The sequence below is a fragment of the Anarhichas minor genome, unplaced genomic scaffold (assembly GCF_050575085.1).
Source record: "Anarhichas minor isolate MPS153535 unplaced genomic scaffold, ASM5057508v1 ptg000014l, whole genome shotgun sequence".
Classification (NCBI taxonomy): Eukaryota; Metazoa; Chordata; class Actinopteri; order Perciformes; family Anarhichadidae; genus Anarhichas; species Anarhichas minor.
The window spans coordinates 15021853-15041643 of record NW_027466460.1 but is presented as its reverse complement, the minus strand read 5'-3'; the positions used below and the strand labels follow the sequence as shown (position 1 = coordinate 15041643).

At 44.7% G+C, this 19791-nt stretch overlaps 2 protein-coding genes across 2 annotated transcripts; one reads left to right on the top strand and one right to left on the bottom strand.

Annotated features, from left to right (window-relative positions):
* Nucleotides 1-317: 317 nt before the first annotated feature.
* LOC142949929 (uncharacterized) lies at nucleotides 318-11434 on the bottom strand. The gene is made up of 3 exons (XM_076091821.1): nucleotides 11196-11434; nucleotides 3308-3865; nucleotides 318-1002 (listed from the first exon to the last, which is right to left on the bottom strand). Exons 1-3 carry the CDS (start codon nucleotides 11386-11388, stop codon nucleotides 902-904), a joined length of 852 nt encoding a protein of 283 aa, XP_075947936.1. The 5' UTR covers nucleotides 11389-11434; the 3' UTR covers nucleotides 318-901.
* Nucleotides 11435-16528: 5094 nt separating this feature from the next.
* Nucleotides 16529-19041, top strand: LOC142949880 (uncharacterized). The gene is made up of 2 exons (XM_076091742.1): nucleotides 16529-16637; nucleotides 17172-19041. The coding sequence occupies exons 1-2, from the start codon at nucleotides 16540-16542 to the stop codon at nucleotides 18496-18498; spliced, it is 1425 nt and encodes a 474-aa protein (XP_075947857.1). The 5' UTR covers nucleotides 16529-16539; the 3' UTR covers nucleotides 18499-19041.
* Nucleotides 19042-19791: the final 750 nt, after the last annotated feature.

Here is a 19791-nt window from a genome sequence, read left to right as displayed (position 1 = left end):
CTACATGCGCTGGAACCCACAGGAATGTAACCTGACCTCCCTGATTAGTTATTCTTCTGGTTGACTGGAGGACTTCATGCAGTATATGGGGCGACTGTGGTAGAGCAGGGTGGAATCAGAGGATCGGCGGTTCGATCCCCGGCTCCAATAGTCCATGTCGATGTGTCTTCAATGCCTACAGTGACTGAATGTTGTATGAATGTTAGTTAGTCCTGATAGGCAGGTGGCACCTTGCATGGTAGCCCCTGCTATCAGTGTGTGAATGTGTGAATGATGACATGTAGTGTTAAAGCGCTTTGAGTGGTCGGAAGACCAGAAAAGCTCGACACAAGTACAGTCCATTCATCATTTATCTTGACGACTGTTTGAATGAAAAGACCTTAAACTTGCTATAGGGCTGAAGATGAGTCGGAGCAAATCAACACCTTTTCCTGTCTAGTTATTTCCCCCCATTATAGTAAAACCAGCACTGACATTATCTCCACTGTGTTAACCCCAAAATGATTGGATCTTCTTCTGTTGATTCCTCTTCCTTTAGCTGGTGTTGCCGCCCCATATCCTGTCTCTCCTGTCTCAGGTTTCTTAGGACCATCCGTGTAAATCTGTGTAAAATCACGATACACTTTCATTACATAATATTCAAATGCACTTACCAAATCAACTTCATCTTTTTCTTTCCTTTTCAAACTCAAACAAATACCAGTCTATGTCAGGCCACACAAGCGTCCATGGAGCCACCACCGGGTAACCTACTGAGGGGCTTATCCTCCGATCAAACACTTCAGATTCTCTTGCAATGTCATTGTCTACCCGACCAAAGTGATCCCTCTGACTCCTCCCACTCTCCCAGACCACCTGAAACGCTCCTTTTGCAGGGTGAGAATCATTGTGTCCCTGTAAATTAGCCCAGTAGTTTACCATCAGTTGCTTTCTCCTTAAATCCAGCGGTGTGTTTCCCATTTCTACCTGCAGGGCAGGTTCTGCTGCAACTTGGTGGGTAACCTACAAAATAAAAGCCTCTATAAATTATTCCCATCTTTAGTTACCTTCCATCTTTTCCTTATGTAATGGGTGTGGGTTGGACATGGAAAAAAGAAAACTCAATTAATTGTTTTCAGACATTTATTTACTTCTGCAGAAGACAAAATTCAACCCATTAACTGCCTTCTGATATTTTTCTGCTCCTCTGCTCCCTCAGCAATAAGTAAAATGACAATGTGTGATTTCATTCTTGTTTTTTACATTTAGATACATTCTTTTGATATTACAGTATGTACTAAGCTCAGGATGCACATCACTAGAAAAGGGATATTATATTACCGGGAAAACATCTAACCTAAATCATAACAACACATTTCCTCAAAACCATTAAAAACAATATATACAAGAGGAGAAACAGGGACACCTGGTGGGTAAAGTGAAAAGGTGCGTTGGACTGAGTGACTAAACAGAGACAACAGAAACTATAACATTACACAAAGGAAAACACACACTTGCAGAAGTCAATGCATCAACACATGAATTGCCTTCTGGTATTTTTCTATAGTTCTGGATCTAAACATGCAAAATAACTTTATACAAGAAGATATTTACATCAGCAAAACTTGTATTCCAACGGTAACAACAACACTATGACGTTGGGTAACGTTAAAATAGTAACAGAAAGCAACGTGTCTTGAATGTTACAACCTTCCAATAAATCACCTTAACGTGGTTTAGGGCCGTGTGTGTGACCTGTGACCTGTGACCTCAGACCAAGAATTCACTGACCATCTGAAAAGAGTTGTGGCAGCTGGGCCGAAAAAAAGGGAAACCGGGGCCCCTTTCTGGAGCCAGACCTGGGAGTGAAGCTTGCTGGTGAGGGTCTGGTTTCCGGGACATGAGACACATGGTTCGACCAGGAACAACCCGAAAAATCTACATTGAGCCGCCGCCCTATTGGTCACCAATCACCGCTCGAAGGGATATGCAGAGGGGTGATTGGGGAGAAGAGCTAAAGGGGATTATTTCCTGTGTGAGTTTTCATGTGTAGCTTTAGAGCTCTGTTGCGCATAAATCTTTTATCACAAACTGAGCAGCTGAAAGGTTTCTCTCCTGTGTGGATTCTCATGTGTTTCTTAAAACTTTTGTTATGAGCTGAATTACAAACTCAGAACAAATGTGTGATTGAAGGATTGCCTCCGCACGGCTCTCAATATGGCAACAAGGGTGCAACAGTTCACACAACATTTTCTTCCAGGTGAGCGTGCCCCGGACCCCTCTAGAAAACCAACACTAACTAGAAAATAAAAACTCAATTAGTCTACTGGATCAAACTAAAGACAGTACTAAGCTCCCTGCCAACGTGAGGAGGCGTCACCTTAAACAAAGCATGGATCTCTCAGAGCAATCAAGGTTTATTGTGTCACTAATCGCAAGCAGGGGCTAATTGTGTGTGAGGACAGGGTTTTGAGGGAAACAATTCAAAATCTGAACGTGGAATAAATAAGCAATGCTCTCAAATTAAAACATGCTTTTGAATAAAGATAGGAAAAAAGCACCATATTTCTTCTCCTGCGTTATGTGCCATGTGGTGTGTCAGATTTACCTTTTGTATACAAACAGAACCACTAAAGCCGGTTGTCTCTTGTATGAGTAATTATGTGTAACTTCAGAGCGTACTTGTGCTGAAATCTTTCATCACACACTGAGCAGCTGAAAGGTTTCTCTCCTGTGTGGATTCTCATGTGTATCTTTAAATGTGAACAATCGTTAAAAGATTTCTTACAAACTGAGCAGCTGAAAGGTTTCTCTCCTGTGTGGATTCTCATGTGTCTCTTTAAAGTTGAACATACGTTAAAAGATTTCTTGCAAACTGAGCAGCTGAAAGCTTTCTCTCCTGTGTGGATTGTCATGTGTGTCTTTAAATTTGAACAGATGTTAAAAGATTTCTTGCAAACTTTGCAGCTGAAAGCTTTCTCTCCTGTGTGGATTGTCATGTGTCTCTTTAAATTTGAACAGTTGTTAAAAGATTTCTTGCAAACTTTGCAGCTGAAAGGTTTCTCTCCTGTGTGGATTCTCATGTGTATCTGTAAATGTGAATCCTGGTTAAAAGATTTCTTGCAAACAGAGCAGCTGAAAGGTTTGAAAGGTTTCTCTCCTGTGTGGATTCTCATGTGTCTCTTTAAATGTGGACGATTGTTAAAAGATTTCTTACAGACTGAGCAGCTGAAAGGTTTCTCTCTTGTGTGGGTTCTCATGTGTCTCTTCAGATCTCCACTCTTGCCAGTTGTTTTCCCACACTCAGAGCATTTAAACAGTTTCTCACCAGCACGACATCTTGAATCACTGACATGGACTTCATCAGGTTTCAAATAATTTAAACCTGACTGAGGTTCTCTGGTCTCCTTCCAATCATCAGTGTCAGAAGAGTCTCCAGTCTTGTCATCAGTATCTGGTTCTGGATCAGAGTTCCTGTCTGGTTCTGGTCCTCCACAGTCCTCTCCATCAGCATCTGTTTCCATCTGTTCAGTTTGTCTTTGATGAAGCTGTGAGGACTGAGCTTCCTCTTCATCATCTTTACTCTTCACAGGAGTGAATGAGAACTTGACATCAGCCTCCTCCAGCCCTTGAAGCTGCTCTCCCTCCTGACTGGTCCTGAGTTCCTCCTGTTCCTCTTTAATGTATGGGGGCTCTGGGTTCTCCTGTTCCTCTTTAATGTGTGGGGGCTCTGGGTCCTCCTGTTCCTCTTTAATGTATGGGGGCTCTGGGTCCTCCTGTTCCTCTTTAATGTGTGGGGGCTCTGGGTCCTCTTGGTCCAGACTGGAGCTCCACTCCTGCTGCTCAGGGGGAACCTCTTCTTGAACCACCAACAGCTGCTGGACGTCTGCAGGAAAACAGTAAACACACACAGAGACGTTACAAAGAAATATTAGTGTTGAGCAAATAGTCTCCTGTAGATACACTTTTATTTCCTGCCATCATTCCCTCTTACACTCCCTGTGCACAGTTACCAAACAGACATGCCGACACAAATTGTAAAGACAACGCACCAGCAGCAATGAGGTCATCAGTGTTGTGGAAATTTATCATATGGTTCTTTTAGTTATAACTTGTATCGCTTACACCTGCATATACCACCCTAACCCTCTTCCCACGAAAAGGCTGGGAACCTGACCTTGGTGGGTGCAGCGGGCGACAACATCTGCGAGGGGGAGGGTGAAGGGAGAGGAGACGAGATAACGCACATAAACATCGAACAAAAAATTTCGGAAATTAGTGTTTGGTAGATTATTTCTCTATTGTAACAATTGTTCTCGGCAATACATTTTATACCGTTGGAAAGCCTGTTGATTTACCTTTCAAACGTTGCCCCATTTGTAAGGATCATGCATTTCTGGGATGAGCAGCACAGCTGAGTATGTGGGTTGCGCCCATGAAAAATTTGCCAAATCTTCTCTGTCAAACAGCTTATTCTGCTGTTGCTATCGACTCTTGTTTGGTGGATTGGATGATTGAAGTCTATCAGTAACAAGGAAGAAACAAGACATATTGGCAATTTTACAATTTATTCATTGAACAAACAGGAGCCTCAGTAGTGTGTGGAAGAACCATACACAGCCACAACAGCCTGGCACCTCCTCCTCATGCTGGTCACCAGCCTGCTCACACACTGCTGTGGGATGGCATTCCACTCATCAAGCAGGATTTGTCGCAAGTCAGCCAATGTGGTTGTGTTGGTCACTCTGGCACGAACAGCTGGTCCCACAAGTGTTCACTTGGGTTGAGGTCAGGACCATTCCATCCTCTCTACTCCAAAATTCTGGAGGTAGTCTCTGATAAACCGCTCTGTGGGGGCGAGCATTGTCATCTTGGAGGATGGAGTTCGGTCCCAGACTGGCGAAATGGGATTGCCACTGGTTGCAGAATCTCATCTCGATATCTCTCTGCATTGAGATTGCCTCCAATGAAGACAAGCTTTGTTTTTCCAGTGATGGAGATGCCGCCCCACACATCACACTGCCTCCACCAAAAGGTGTTACTCTATCGGTGCAGCAATCAGCATAGCGTTCTCCCCGTCTTCTCCACACTTTCACCCTACGATCCAACTTCCTTAGGCAGAATCTGGACTCATCGCTGAAATAACGTTCCTCCACATGTTCAGGCAGAGAAGATTTGGTATTTTTTATGCAGCGGAATTATTCCAGCATTTACGGCACTTGTTCAGCGGTGCAGGAAAAACACTGACCAATGCGTTGTGAATCACTTCACGTGATGCAGCTCAGCCAATCAAATATGGGCATTCTGACAAGTTTCTTAACTTGAGTGAGATTGAGGCCCAATCCCAATGTCCCCCCTAAACCCTCAAACCCTGAACCCTCAAGGACTTACTGACGTCACCTGGTAAGTGGTTGAGTGTGAGAGACTGTGAGGGCTTGAAATGGTGTAAATAGGAATGGGACAGCACTTTGCTGCAACATATCATGTTACCATGAAAACGAAAAAAAATATGTATAATTGTGTGTATTTATTTTATACTTTGTACTCCCTGATTTGAACATCTTCCTGGCTCTTTCCTCACAAGATGTGAGGTCCATCCATCCATTTTCCTCCGCTTATCCGGGGTCGGGTCGCGGTGGCACCCTACGGAGGAAGCTAATTTCGGCCGCTTGTAGCCGCGACCTTGTCCTTTCGGTCACGACCCAGAGTTCGTGACCATAGATGAGGGTAGGAATGTAGACCGAGTGGTAAATTGAGAGCTTTGCCTTCCGGCTCAGCTCCCTCTTCACCAAGATGGTCCGGTGCAGCGCCTGCTTTACTGCTGCAGCCGCACCGATCCGTCTGTCGATCTCCCGCTCCATCTTACCCTCACTCGTGAACAAGACCCTGAGATACTTGAACTCCTTCGCTTGAGGTAGGCACTCCGTCCCCACCTGGAGGGAGCAATCCACCGGTTTCCGGCAGAGCACCATGGCCTCAGATTTGGAGGTGCCAACTCTCATCCCCGCCGCTTCACACTCGGCTACAAACCGCCCCAGTGAATGCTGGAGGTCACGATCCGAGGAGGATAACAGGACCACATCATCTGCAAACAGCAGAGAGGCGATCCCGAGACCCCCGAACCTGACGTTCTCCACCCCCCGGCTGCGCCTAGATATCCTGTCCATGAAAGTCACGAACAGGACCGGAGACAAAGGGCAGCCCTGGCAGAGGCCAACACCCACCGGGAACGTGTCTGACTTATTGCCAAGAATGCGGACACAGCTCCTACTGCAGTCGTACAGAGTCGCCCGTTGTAATGGGTCCGGCACCCCATACTCCCGCAGCACCCCCCACAAGAACCCCCGAGGGACCCGGTCGAAAGCCTTCTCCAAGTCCACAAAGCACATGTAGACTGGTTGGGCAAACTCCCAGAACCCCTCCAGTAGTATTGCGAGGGTAAAGAGCTGGTCCACTGTTCCAAGGCCGGGACGGAATCCGCATTGCTCCTCTTGAATCTGAGGTTCGACAAACGGTCGGAGCCTCCTTTCCAGCACCCTGGCATAAGCCTTCCCCGGGAGGCTGAGTAGTGTGATACCCCGGTAATTCGAGCACACTCTCCGGTCCCCCTTTTTGAAAATGGGAACCACCACCCCGGTCTGCCAGTCCATGGGCACTGATCCCGACCCCCATGCGACATTGAAGAGGCGTGTCAGCCAGGACAGCCCAACTATGTCCAGCGCTTTTAGCATCTCAGGGCGGATCTCATCCACCCCCGGCGCCTTGCCACCGAGGAGCTTTTTGACTACCTCAGCGGCCTCTGCCAGGGATATGGGTGAGCCTCCCCCTAGATCTTCAGGCGCTGCCTCCTCTGCAGAGGACATGTTGGTCGGGTTTAGGAGTTCCTCAAAGTGCTCTTTCCACCGCCCGACGATGTCCCCTGTCCGGGTCAGCAGTTTCCCCCCCCCTGCTGAGAACAGCCTGGGGTAAGCCCTGCTTTCTCTTCCTGAGTCGTCGGATGGTTTGCCAGAACCTCCTTGAGGCCAACCGAAAGTCCTTCTCCATGGCCTCCCCGAACTCCTCCCATGCCCGAGTTTTAGCATTCGCGACCACCGCAGCTGCAGCCCTTCTGGCCTGCCGGTACCTGTCAGCTGCTTCGGGAGACCCCTGGGCCAACCAGGCCTTGAAGGTCTCCTTCTTCAGCTTGACGGCTTCCCTCACCTCCGGTGTCCACCACCGGGTTCTCGGGTTGCCGCCACGACAGGCACCGATGACCTTCTGGGCACAGCTCCTAGCGGCCGCGTCCACAATAGAGGCTTTGAACATGGTCCACTCAGATTCCATGTCCCCAACCTCCCTCGGGATGTGTGAGAAGTTCTTCCGGAGGTGGGAGTTAAAGACCTCCCGGACAGGGTCCTCCGCCAGATGTTCCCAGTTCACCCTCACTACACATTTGGGCTTGCCGGGTCTTTCCAACCGGTTCCCCTGCCATCTGATCCAACTCACCACCAGGTGGTGATCAGTTGACAGCTCTGCTCCTCTCTTCACCCGAGTGTCCAAGACATACGGCCGCAAATCAAATGATACGATTACAAAGTCGATCATTGATCTCCGGCCTAAGGTGTTCTGGTACCAGGTACACTTATGAGCCACCTTATGTTCGAACATGGTGTTCGTTATGGCCAAACCATGGCACGCACAGAAGTCCAATAACAAAACACCATTCGGGTTCAGATCGGGCAAGCCGTTCCTCCCAATCACCCCCCGCCAGGTTTCTCCGTCATTGCCCACGTGAGCGTTGAAGTCCCCCAGGAGAACTATGGAGTCGGTAAGCGGCTGTTTGGTGCATAAGCACAAACCACAGTCAGAGCCTCGCTCCCCGCAACCCGTAGGCGCATGGAGGCGACCCTCTCCGGGGAGAACTCCAATACAGCGGCGCTCAGCCGGGGGCTCGTGAGTATCCCCACTCCCGTCCGGCACCTCTCACCCTGGGCAACTCCGGAAAAGGACAAAGTCCAACCCCTCTCCAGGAGCTTGGTTCCAGAGCCAGCGCTGTGTGTGGAGGTGAGTCCAACTATATCTAGCTGGTACCGCTCCACCTCCTGCACCAGCTCTGACTCTTTCCCCGCTAGCGAGGTGACGTTCCACGTCCCTAGAGCTAGTCTATGCTGCCGGCGATCGGCTCGCCCAGGCCTCCCGCCTGACCCGCCGCCGTCTGCATTGCACCCGACCCCGATGCTTATCCCTGCGGGTGGTGGGTCCACAGGGTTGCTGCTCCATGCTGTTTATTCGGGCCGAGCCCGACTGGGCCCCATGGGCGAAGGCTCGGCCACCAGACGCTCGCCGACGAGCTCCCCTCCTGGGTCTGGCTCCGGGAGGGTGCCCCGGTTTCCCTGGTCCGGGCGAGGTGACTTAAGTCCGTGGGCTGCTTTTCATTGGGGTCGTTTTGAACCGCTCTTAGGCCCTGTCCACATTACTCCGTTTCTCCTTGGATGCAGATTTGTCAAATAGAAACGATCTCCGTCCACACGGGAGTTTCAGCATAATTCTCGAGTTGATCTGCGTCCACACGGCAGCCTTGGAAGGCGGACAGCACGTGACCATTAACGTACACTGGGCATGCGCGTGACGGTGTAAACAGGAAGTGGATTGCTTGCTTAGTTAAAAAAATAATAATACGACAGAGTAATAAAGTAGTCTTTAATAATGAAAGGTTGTATTTGATACTTAAGATCTTCCTCTAAAATCTCCCTCTATGAACTCAAACGGACACAGTTCGTGGAAAGTTTTAGAAGTTTTATTTTTCAGACGTAGTTACAGCGCTGCAGGTCTATCTCTCTCTCTCTCACATCAAATTTACTTTAACATCAACACTTACACGTAAACGTTTACTAGATTATGGGTCCATCAATGTGGTCTCTCATTCGTTTCCTCCGTGTTGTTGATGTCTGTTCTCACTAGTAGCTCTGAACATCATGTCCGCCTAGCTAGCTTCTAAGCTAATTTTAACATTACCGCCAATGGAGAAATGCTAACCGCGATTAGCATTACAGTGCTGCGGGTCTATCTCTCTCTTTCACATCAAATTTACTTTAAAATCAACACTTACACGTAAACGTTTACTAGAATATCGGTCCATCAATGTGGTCAACACACGTCTCTCACTCTATTCTGCTCTTGCTTCGTGCAGGAAAGCTTAGCAGATCGCTAACAGTAGATCCGTGAAATAAAGACCATGGAATCCATAGAAGAGTTTCAAGACTTCAGTGTGAATCTTTCTTATTTGTAAAACTGTGGAAACACAATATGAAATATGGCTTTACGAACTGTCCCTATACACATTACACGAATACAAAACAACAATCCATGATATAGCCAGCATGTAACATGTCCGCCTAGCTAGCTTCTAAGCTAATTTTAACATTACTGCCAATGGAGAAATGCTAACCGCGATTAGCATTTAATACAACACAAATGTTATACTAAACACGCGAATAGAATATATCTACGTACATCTTTTCATGCTTCATAAATACATACTTACAGACTAAGGTCTCTCAAGGCTACCAAACGGAAGAAGTAAAACGTTAGTGCAGCGTGTCTTCTCATTAGAATCTAAAAACAACGAGCTGCTCCATAGGGCTGATGACGGTCACGCCGCTCGCTAATCACTCCAATAACAGCTGCTACCTCCACAGAAATGCAGACTTTTACTGCACAACAGCTGCTAGCTGCTGCTAGCTGTTGTGCTAGCAGCAACAGCATGTAGCTGTTGTGCTAGCAGCAACGCTTGCAATTAGTTATCCATGTTGAAATGAATCGCTGGTAGCCCAGTTTGTTTTCTTCCGGGTACGGGTCACGTGATAGTGAGTGTGACGAATCAGGGACGGAGACGTCATGGTTGCCAAGAACCAATCCAGTAGCGAACACGGGTGTGGGCGTAATTTTTTCTAAGCACATCCGTATACGACCGTCCACACGCAAACGCAACCCCGGAGTTCTCAAATACCTCCAACCTCGGCGGAGTTTTCAGATTCCTCCGTTTAGGGTGCTCCAAAACTCCGGCGTAGTGTGGCCGCTCAGTGTAAACGTAACAAATATGGAGTAAAAACGGAGTAGTGTGGACAGGGCCTTAGTCTGGGCTCTCCCCTGAGACCTGTTTGCCTTGGGAGACCCTACCAGGGGCTAATGCCCCGGACAACATAGCTCCCAGGATCACTGAGCCACTCAAACTCCTCCACCACGTTAAGATGGTGATTCGCGGAGGAGAAGATAAGTATTAAAGATAGTACAGAAGTGTAACTTCAGATTATATTATTGTTGGATTTCACATAATGTACAAAATAATAATGTCTTTGTCAAATTATCGATCAAATATGGGTCTATTTCCGGGGTTTTTGGGCTATCCAAGCACCCGTACCGTAGCACCTCGAATAGACGAGCATTACATTTCAAGCGCCGGCTGACGTGACCGAGGTTCCGCAGATAACGGCTCACTTGACCGCAGTGAGTGGTTCGTGGTCCCGCCATATGCTGCACCCCCTTTCCAGTGTATCAATGGACCCAGATAATATAATATTTTAATAAACTCTTGTGTGACATGAACATATGAATCAGTTCAGAGTTTTTGCTTAGTAAAATATCTTAATTGACTGTGGGTCAGGCATTATTAATTTCCAGCAACCCTCATGTCAAAGAATAAAGACACTTTACGCACAATTTAGGTGTATTTTCCCTTTAACTCACAAGATGCAGGTAGCATGTTTTATACTTCATGTGAATATAATTAATTTAATCTCATTTCCATTATGCAATATGTATACTTTGGCATCTTATTCTGAAAACCGGATGTTCGTCTGAAGAAACCGGATGCTGTCTCACGGTAATCTTTCCGCTAACTTTCAAAATCCTTCCCTCGATCTGTGCCGTTTGAATGCGTTTACCGTGAATTTCAGCACATAGGTGCACTAACATGTAAGTGTCTGCTGACTTGAACGCAGTCTGATGTGACCATGAACACATGAATCATTTTAGAATTCAACACGCTGCAAAATCCACGTGGTGTTATCATAGAGAACAAACTTTACTTTAAGTGTAAATATTTTCTGTCATCTAGAAGCTGAGAGAACAGATCAGAAGAAGAGGAAAAAGATTCATTGAATCAACCGAGTCTCACTCCAAACTACATAGAAACGTTATCAGCCGGAGCATGAACAGAAGAAATAAAGTGAACCAACCTGCTCTGTGTAACCGCAGCTGAGGGTTGAAAACAGCGTCCAGTAGTTTCCGTTGTCGCTCGTTCTGCTCTTTTAAAGCAGAGAGTTCCTCCTCGTACTCTGCTATCGTTCTTTCAAACACACCAAATATCTCTTCATCAGCCGCAGTTAGTCGCTGGTTGACTAAACATCTCAGCAATTGAACTTTAGACATTTTCACTAAACTACGAGACGTTTCCTCCAGACAAACTCCGGAAGATATACCGAGACGGACTGTTGTGCGTTAATAAAAGGTCCGAGTAGCACCAACAAGCTTGTGAATATTTAGTTCCACATGTAGGCACAAAAATGATGTGGTGACCGTCACAGTTGTACTTGTATAATATAATTGATAAAATATATACTATTATAACGAAGCATAATAACTATTTAATGAACGCCTTTGGGGGTACAAGACAGATAAAGAAGCATCATCTTGGACATATGATCCAGAGGCTGATCTAAAGCACGAATGTGTTGACGTCGTGTTTGGTGCCGAGAGTTTTGCTTTTTGTGCCAAACGTTTACTTAAATGCAGAGCTTCAACTGAAGATGCTTTTTCTATAAATAAAATGATCAAAATCTCCCCGAGCCCAAAGGGACGTCTTCATGTTGCTCGTTTTGTTGGAAAATCACAGAACAAAGATGTTCAGTTTACTCTCACATCAGATAAAGAGATGCAGCAAGTGATCCACATTTTCTAAGCTGGAACTATGTTTATCATTTTGTCTTGACAAATGTAAATCAGTTAATCAATGATACAAATGGTTTGCCATGCTTCCAGCATTGATGTTCAAATTGTTTCAAAAACCACACCACGTATGGTTTTTATATAGATTTTGCAGAGATCTAATGGCAGGTTTACTGCCTGTATCACGACTACTGTACATACAGTGTTTAGTAACAATCTGACCTCTATACATAGTTTGTTGTCCAGCTTGCTCATCTCAGTTTAATAACTTTATATTTTACTATCGTCCTGTAAAAGTGTTCTCTGAACTGACTTTATTTGCCGGTGTTTGATGATGTATTAGATGACTCCTGAATAAAGATGTTCTGTAATGATTTTGTTAATAGATGGGTTATTTGGCTTTGATTTGACCAGCCAATCGGTGCTTGTGTATCTTTGTACTGATTGCACCACCCACTGCATGGGCCTATTTGTGATTTTGTGAATTGGTTTTGTTTTCGTTGTACAGAAACACTCTGTATTCATTATAGTAAGCAGAAATAAAGACCATATTTAGGTAAAGCTCACTGTATGTACTGTACTCATGTCATTGTACTCTTTCTATCTCTGTAAAGCATTGGCAAATTAAAGCTTGGCTCAGCATTGACTTTGGTCATTTTGGTTTTCTGTGCGTCAGTTATTTGAGGACCCCGACACACCACCTCTACTATTTGTTACACAGTTTAGATTCTACAGGACAGACAGCAGTACAATCTGTTTTCTATTTAATTGAGCCTTTCCTTTACCATGCATAACATGCTCACATATTTTACTGTATATTACTGTGAAGAAGTATAAACTCTACAACATTACAGTCAACCACACAACACTATGCTGTAATACACCATACAATACAAAGTAGTGATGTTGGGGAGTGATCCAACTGGACCTGTGTGTGGAACTAAACCTCATGAGGATGAGGTAAGAAGACACACAGGTCATTCAAAAAGTAATGGGTTTAAAAAATATATATATATATTATATATATAAATATTTACTCAAGCCACATTTTTCGAATTGTATGAAAAGTTGACATTTTGGAGACGCATATTTTTCACCAGACAATTCTCTACATGTTGTACTTGAAGTAAACACTCCCTCCTGTAGGGAGGCGTTTCTCACATGTTACTCTGCTCTCAGGAACATTTCATTGCTGTTAATATCTGACCGATCTTAAACTCGGTCGGTGTGGAAGTTCTCAGACATTAAGCTCACCTCGTAATTTCTTACAACTGCAAGTCTCAAATAAGCCGTGGAGGAACAACCTTAAATCTAAAACGCTGATTCTTATTTGGAACAACTAACTCAATCAGACACATTAGACACTAAATATGATATTTCGTAATACAGTCACAGGCGCCGGAATGAGTTGTGCAGTGGGGAAGGCCTCCACCTTTGTGAGGGGATCCTCCAAGTAGTTAAATACCTGTGAATTTTACATAAGAGTCTTTGAGGAAAACCACCACAACACACCGACATAGGTAAATGGCAATAAAGTGATTGCTGTGGAACCAGAGGTTTGCGAAAATTAATATAGTTCTGAATAAATGCAGACAGAGTGGAGGAACTTACTGGACGCTGAAAGCAGGGGTGCTGATGGGGCTGCAGCGCCCCCCCCCCCCCCCCAAAACAGGTATTATAAAACCATCAATAGAAAGAAGTACTCTGAACTTTTACTTCTAGGTTTACTGTCCCTATTATTGATGTACTTCTCATGTCTGTTGATATGTGATTTGGTTATAGCGCTTATAAAATAGAACTGGTAACTGGGGCTTGCTTAAAAAAATTGGAGATTCGGTGTATTCATTTAAAGGTACTGTACTCCCCTGGGGAGGGAGACCACAGAGAGGGGGGGCGTGCGAGTATGTTACCAGTGGAAACACTGCAAGTCGTCCACAACGTTACAAAAGCATCATACATTCAAAAGCACTCAGCAGCATGGGGCTTGGCTCGGTGTGCTGAACCTGGGCTCATGACATTGAGATGGAAGCTTGTTGAGTGAAGCTGCTGCAGTGTGTGGGTGCACATTCAGTGCTCAACTACAGAACAATTAACGCAGTTCTGTCTCCGTTTGAATCCTGTGCTTTTAAAGGCCAGCATCTTGCGGCCTGCGTTAGCATTTAAGTTTACAGGTCACTGACTGGTGTTGACGACCTTACACGTACACACAGAAACTGACGACACACACACACACACACACACACACACACACACACACACATACACACACACACACACACACGCACACTAATACACACACACTAATACATGGGCACTTTCAATTACATTAGCAGATGCTCAAACACTACAAAATATATCCCCTGGTCCGGATTGATTTGAACTTTGGTCCGGATATTTATAAGCTTAAGTCTCAAGTAAATGTCTTTCTTTTCTTTTTTATTTAAGTTTCTCACGAACAGATGAAAACAGGAAGCTTTCAGTTTTGAGTTGAATCTACAAGTCATCCACCGAGCAGAAGTCTTCAACTTGATCTTATCTGTTGATGAATAAGGTGTCAGCGAAATAACACAACTCATGGTAGGATCGCTTCTACAGTTCGTTCCCTCTGAAGAAGTTCCTCTTTGACATGAAAGCCACATCTGGTTTTAAAGCCATTTACATCTTAATGAACGCCTTTGGGGGTACAAGACAGATAAAGAAGCATCATCTTGGACATATGATCCAGAGGCTGATCTAAAGCACGAACACTGACGTCGTGTTTGGTGCCGAGAGTTTTGCTTTTTGTGCCAAACGTTTACTTAAATGCAGAGCTTCAACTAAAGATGCCTTTTCTATAAATAAAATGATCAAAATCTCCCCGAGCCCAAAGGGACGTCTTCATGTTGCTCGTTTTGTTGGAAAAACACAGAACAAAGATGTTCAGTTTACTCTCACATCAGTGTTTAGCAACAATCGGACCTCTATACATAGTTTGTTGTCCAGCTTGCTCATCTCAGTTTAATAACTTTATATTTTACTATCGTCGTGTAAAAGTGTTCTCTGAACTGACTTTATGTACGTTGAAGGCTACTGAGAAGAATTTGACGGTTCATTCATGAACAGAGAAGCAGAAACAAATTATTAACTCACAAAAAATACCATGAGAGGAAAGGTGTACGGTCTGGATAAAGATAGAAAAGTGTTGAAATGATGGTGTTTGAACTGGAAGGTCTACTGTCATAACAGTTCTAAAATCAGACTACGCATTTACAGAAGCATATGTGACATCTACTGTAAAGCACAGACGTGTTGACAGAGTTAAACATTCTTTGTTTTAATGTTAATTAACATTTGATGACGTGTAAGTCCCGGCTGGGCATGTATGCGAGTCCCCCCGTGTGTGCCTCACTTTCACAGCTTCACAAATCATGCTGACATAAAACCCTTTTTCTTATCTTCCTCTTTCTACTTTTTGAAAGACATGTTTAAATAAGGGTATGATGAGCGGTGAGGGGTTTGTCCGATGTCCTCTATAAAGAAAGATGTGCGTTCTCTCTGTGGTCACTGCGGCAGCACCTTCCCTTCTAACGCTGAGAAGAAAGCCGTGTGCAGAGCATCAGACGCCTCTCTACACTACAGCAGGTACATGAATGGACTGCAGCTAATCATTCTTTTTCATTCGTGATTCATTTGCTGATGATTTTTATGATTAATAATTTGTTCTGTAAAGCGTCAGAAAATAGTGGCGAGCACAGGTTAGACTACATCTTTGAATTCATTTTTGTAGCCAACAGTCCAACGTGTAAAAATACAATATAATGTAAGAAAAATACATTTAATTCATCAACTAATCCTTTCAGATGGACATGAGCACATGTGATTCTGTTATTTCTAACTGCTGGAGACGCCTGGTTGTTAGTTATTTAGCAGGATTTCTAAAAGGCCTGTTTACAGATTTCTGAACATTTCTAGAAATCTGTTAGAAAAAGGGAAATTATTATTCGAATTTTCAATTAGTCAATAAATTATAAAAAATGTAATAGTTTATGCAACAAACAAAACCACAAAAATGAAACGGAGATGGAGTGCAATCTCTACAATCTACCACGAATATGCACAGTTGAGAGGGAAGCACCCAGCACAAGTGTGTGTGTGTGTGTGTGTGTGTGTGTGTGTGTGTGTGTGTGTGTGTGTGTGTGTGTGTGTCTGTGTGCATGAAATAAGGCAGGCTACTTAATGGTCAAGTAGGCCTATGTTCAGATAAATGTCTCTTCTTCGTCTCTGGCCCCTCATCCAATAATTAGCAGACTGTTTAACGGTTCAACAAGCCCACGGTTCAGTTCGTACGTCATTAAGCGGTTCCTTTTTTTTTTACGGTTCAGTTTTGCATCCCTGATTATCAAATAGTATTTGTGCTCTTAATGCTCGTCCCTGCTTTTTGTGTCCTTTCTGTAGAGTGTTAGAACCAGAAGAGCCCGCTGGCAACAGAGGTAACGGTGAGTTATTTAATCTTCTTCTCAGAAGAAAATATTTGAAATGTGATCCAACATTGTGTTGAATACTCTAAACAGGGTCAACACGTGTTTATTATCTGGTTTGTGGCGATGCTGTGTGTTATTAAACCTGAACTGTGTGCAGATGGCTGGCCTGCGCTGGATGGCCGTGGTGCTGACTGTCTTCCTGTCTGCTGGAGACAGTTTGGCTGCTGTGGACCAGAACTGGCTCACAAGTATTATAGAAGGCATCAAGAAGGAGTAAGTCCACAAAGACTGTAGATCTATGTCTTTACTCTTCTACTTCTACTTCTACTATTCAAACATCTGTGTGGAATGGAGATTCCAGTCACAGTCAAAGAAATATAATATTCATTTCAATATTAATTTCTTTGTATTCTGTCTTTTTGCTAAACTTGATTGAGTCTACTAATGCAGTTAGATTCTCTTAGTAAAGTGTATTTATTTACCTAAATTCTAATTGATTGTTGCCAAACTCGTAGAGCGATTTAAATATTTGATTCAGATATAAGTGAACAACGAGCACAACTTACACGGCGGACCAGAGAGAGTCAATCAAGTGATGCAAGTTATCTGGCATAGTTTATAATAAATAGTTGAATGAAACTATTTTAAAACATTTTGTGATCATTATGGAATTACTGTACACATTTCTACCACAAAAACATGATTATATTTAATATTTCATATATGTTATATTTTAACTTCTGCATTGTTTTACGTCTTGCATTCTCTTGAACCCACGATACTCATTCAATGTTTTCCTTTGGGCAGGTATGCACTCGATGGCGCCTTCAGTCTGGCTGTGAACGTCCCAGAGAACCAAGACATAAATGATCTTCAGCAAGTCTTTCACAGTGACCCAGCAGACAGCGTGAAACAAGCTGTTTCAGAGGGTCGAGTGTACCAGGGCACCCGGGTGGTGGCAGCAGCACGATCACAGGCAGTGCTAGAAAACATACAAACCCTCATGGCGAGCAGCCAGGGTCATTTCCTCGTCATCTACTCTGAAGATTCCCCATGTTGCCCAACAAACGCAAACGACATCGCCGACAAGGTCAACGCCGTCATCCAGAAGTGGAGCGGTTACGCGTTCGTGTTTTCTAAAGTACCCGATGTTCCTGCCGCGGACACGTCTCGACTGGCTGAATCCTTCAAGCAGCTTGCAATTTCTAAACTCGGGCTCGACAATATATTCCGCTGTTATGAACCCGGAGATGATCCTTTCCAGTGCACCAGCTGCTCTTCAGGTGGAGATGTTACGCCCTCGTGTGTGGCAAACGATGCCTCGTCTAATGAAGAGCAGGTCGAAGACGAGGAAGCAAGTGCAGTCCCAGCAACAGGCACAGACACAGGCAAAGAGACAGCACCAGGTGGAGAAATGGGTGGAGGTATAGGCCCAGATATAGCCACAGGCATAAGTGAAGGAATAGGCGGTGGCAGAGGAACGAGGGAAGGCAAGGTTAGGAAGCAAAGCAAGAGTAGAGGAGGCGGCGGACGAGGAAAAGGTTGCAAGGTTAGGAAGCAAAGCAAGAGTAGAGGAGGCGGCGGACGAGGGAAAGGTTGCAAGGTCAGGAAGCAAAGCAAGAGTAGAGGAAGCGGCAGACGAGGAAAAGGGCACAAGGTTAGGAAGCAAAGCAAGCGTAGAGGAAGCGGCAGACGAGGAAAAGGGCGCAAGGTCAGGAAGCAAAGCAAGCGTAGAGGAGGCGGCAGACGAGGAAAAGGGCGCAAGGTCAGGAAGCAAAGCAAGCGTAGAGGAGGCGGCAGACGAGGAAAAGGGCACAAGGTTAGGAAGCAAAGCAAGCGTAGAGGAAGCGGCAGACGAGGAAAAGGGCGCAAGGTCAGGAAGCAAAGCAAGCGTAGAGGAGGCGGCAGACGAGGAAAAGGTTGCAAGGTCAGGAAGCAAAGCAAGTGTAGAGGAGGCGGCAGACGAGGAAAAGGGCGCAAGGTCAGGAAGCAAAGCAAGCGTAGAGGAGGCGGCAGACGAGGAAAAGGGCGCAAGGTTAGGAAGCAAAGCAAGCGTAGAGGAGGCGGCAGACGAGGAAAAGGGCGCAAGGTTAGGAAGCAAAGCAGGCGTAGAAGAGGCGGCAGACGAGGTTAGGCAAGGTTAGGAAGCAAAGCAAACGTGGACTGCAATGATACGGGTCACAACAATCTGAGCAGCAGCCCAATGAAGCTTACTGAGACAAATCAGCACCGCATGCTTAATAAAAATGTGTTTTGATAGATTTAATAACTTCGCTCTCCGCCATGTAAAACTCTTAATACCTGCAGTGGCAGTGATACTGAAAGGATTCCCAGTTTCCAAACTACTCCACAAAAGTACAGCCAGTGTGTTTTATCTGCGCCAGAGCAAAATGGCAGAATTGATCTTGATTTTTCTAGTTCTCAATACATTTCAGATAATGACCAAGCACCAAGCACCTCTGTGCTGCGATGAGAACAACTATGAATGGACTTGTTTTCCACCTGTCTGAGCAAACCCAACTCGAAAAAGAAAAGAAAAAATAATATGTGGGGGTGAATATAGAGTTCAAACAGTCCAACAGAATTTTGTTCCCACATGTGTCACTGCACTTCTGTAAAGCATTGCCAAATCCTCTGATGTTCTGTTCTTTCTGATTAAAGCTTGGCTCAGCATCTATTGTGGGCTCTCTGTGTGTCAGTCATTTGGGAACTCCTGCAATACAGCAGTGCTATATGTGGAGGCCCCTCAATATAAATGTAAGCGTAGAGCAGAGCCCTGTAGTTAGTTGACTGGTAATGTATAAAACAACATCTAACTTTAATCAGACACCTGAATATTTCTTCAATCAGTTACAGAGACTTAAGAATTAATACCAGACACTCACAGTGTGGCTCTCCTTGGCCTGATCAGTCCCAGTTTGAAGTTCGTTCAGTTGAACCACCAGACTCCCAGTGAACACCAGTTCCTCCCATCAAAAGGGCTGAAAACAAGGCCTGCTGTCCAGTGGAAGATCTTCTTCTGCATTAAAGACAAATAACAACAAGTGAGATCTTTTGCTTTTCTTGCAAATCTGGGAACATTTGAAGGTTGTCATGTAACAAGAAAAATTGCCTCGAAAAACCTTGAATTTCTTAAGTAGAGCACTTCAATAAACAAGTACAGTGATCCCATACACGTACGTTTCAGGAGTCAGTGTTGACGAAATTACCTGTTTTCTTTACAAAGCTTTGCTCGGATTTGTCTTTAAAAAAACAAACAGATATCTGTGACTGCAATAAAATATATACAAACAAATTATTGAACTGATTTGTGAGGAGCACATATTACTTTGTAAACCCTGCAAAACTCAAAATAAAGTCACCGTTGCTCCAATACTTCCAGTATTGAATACATAGACTCTGGTACGTCTTGTTTTGTTATATTAAG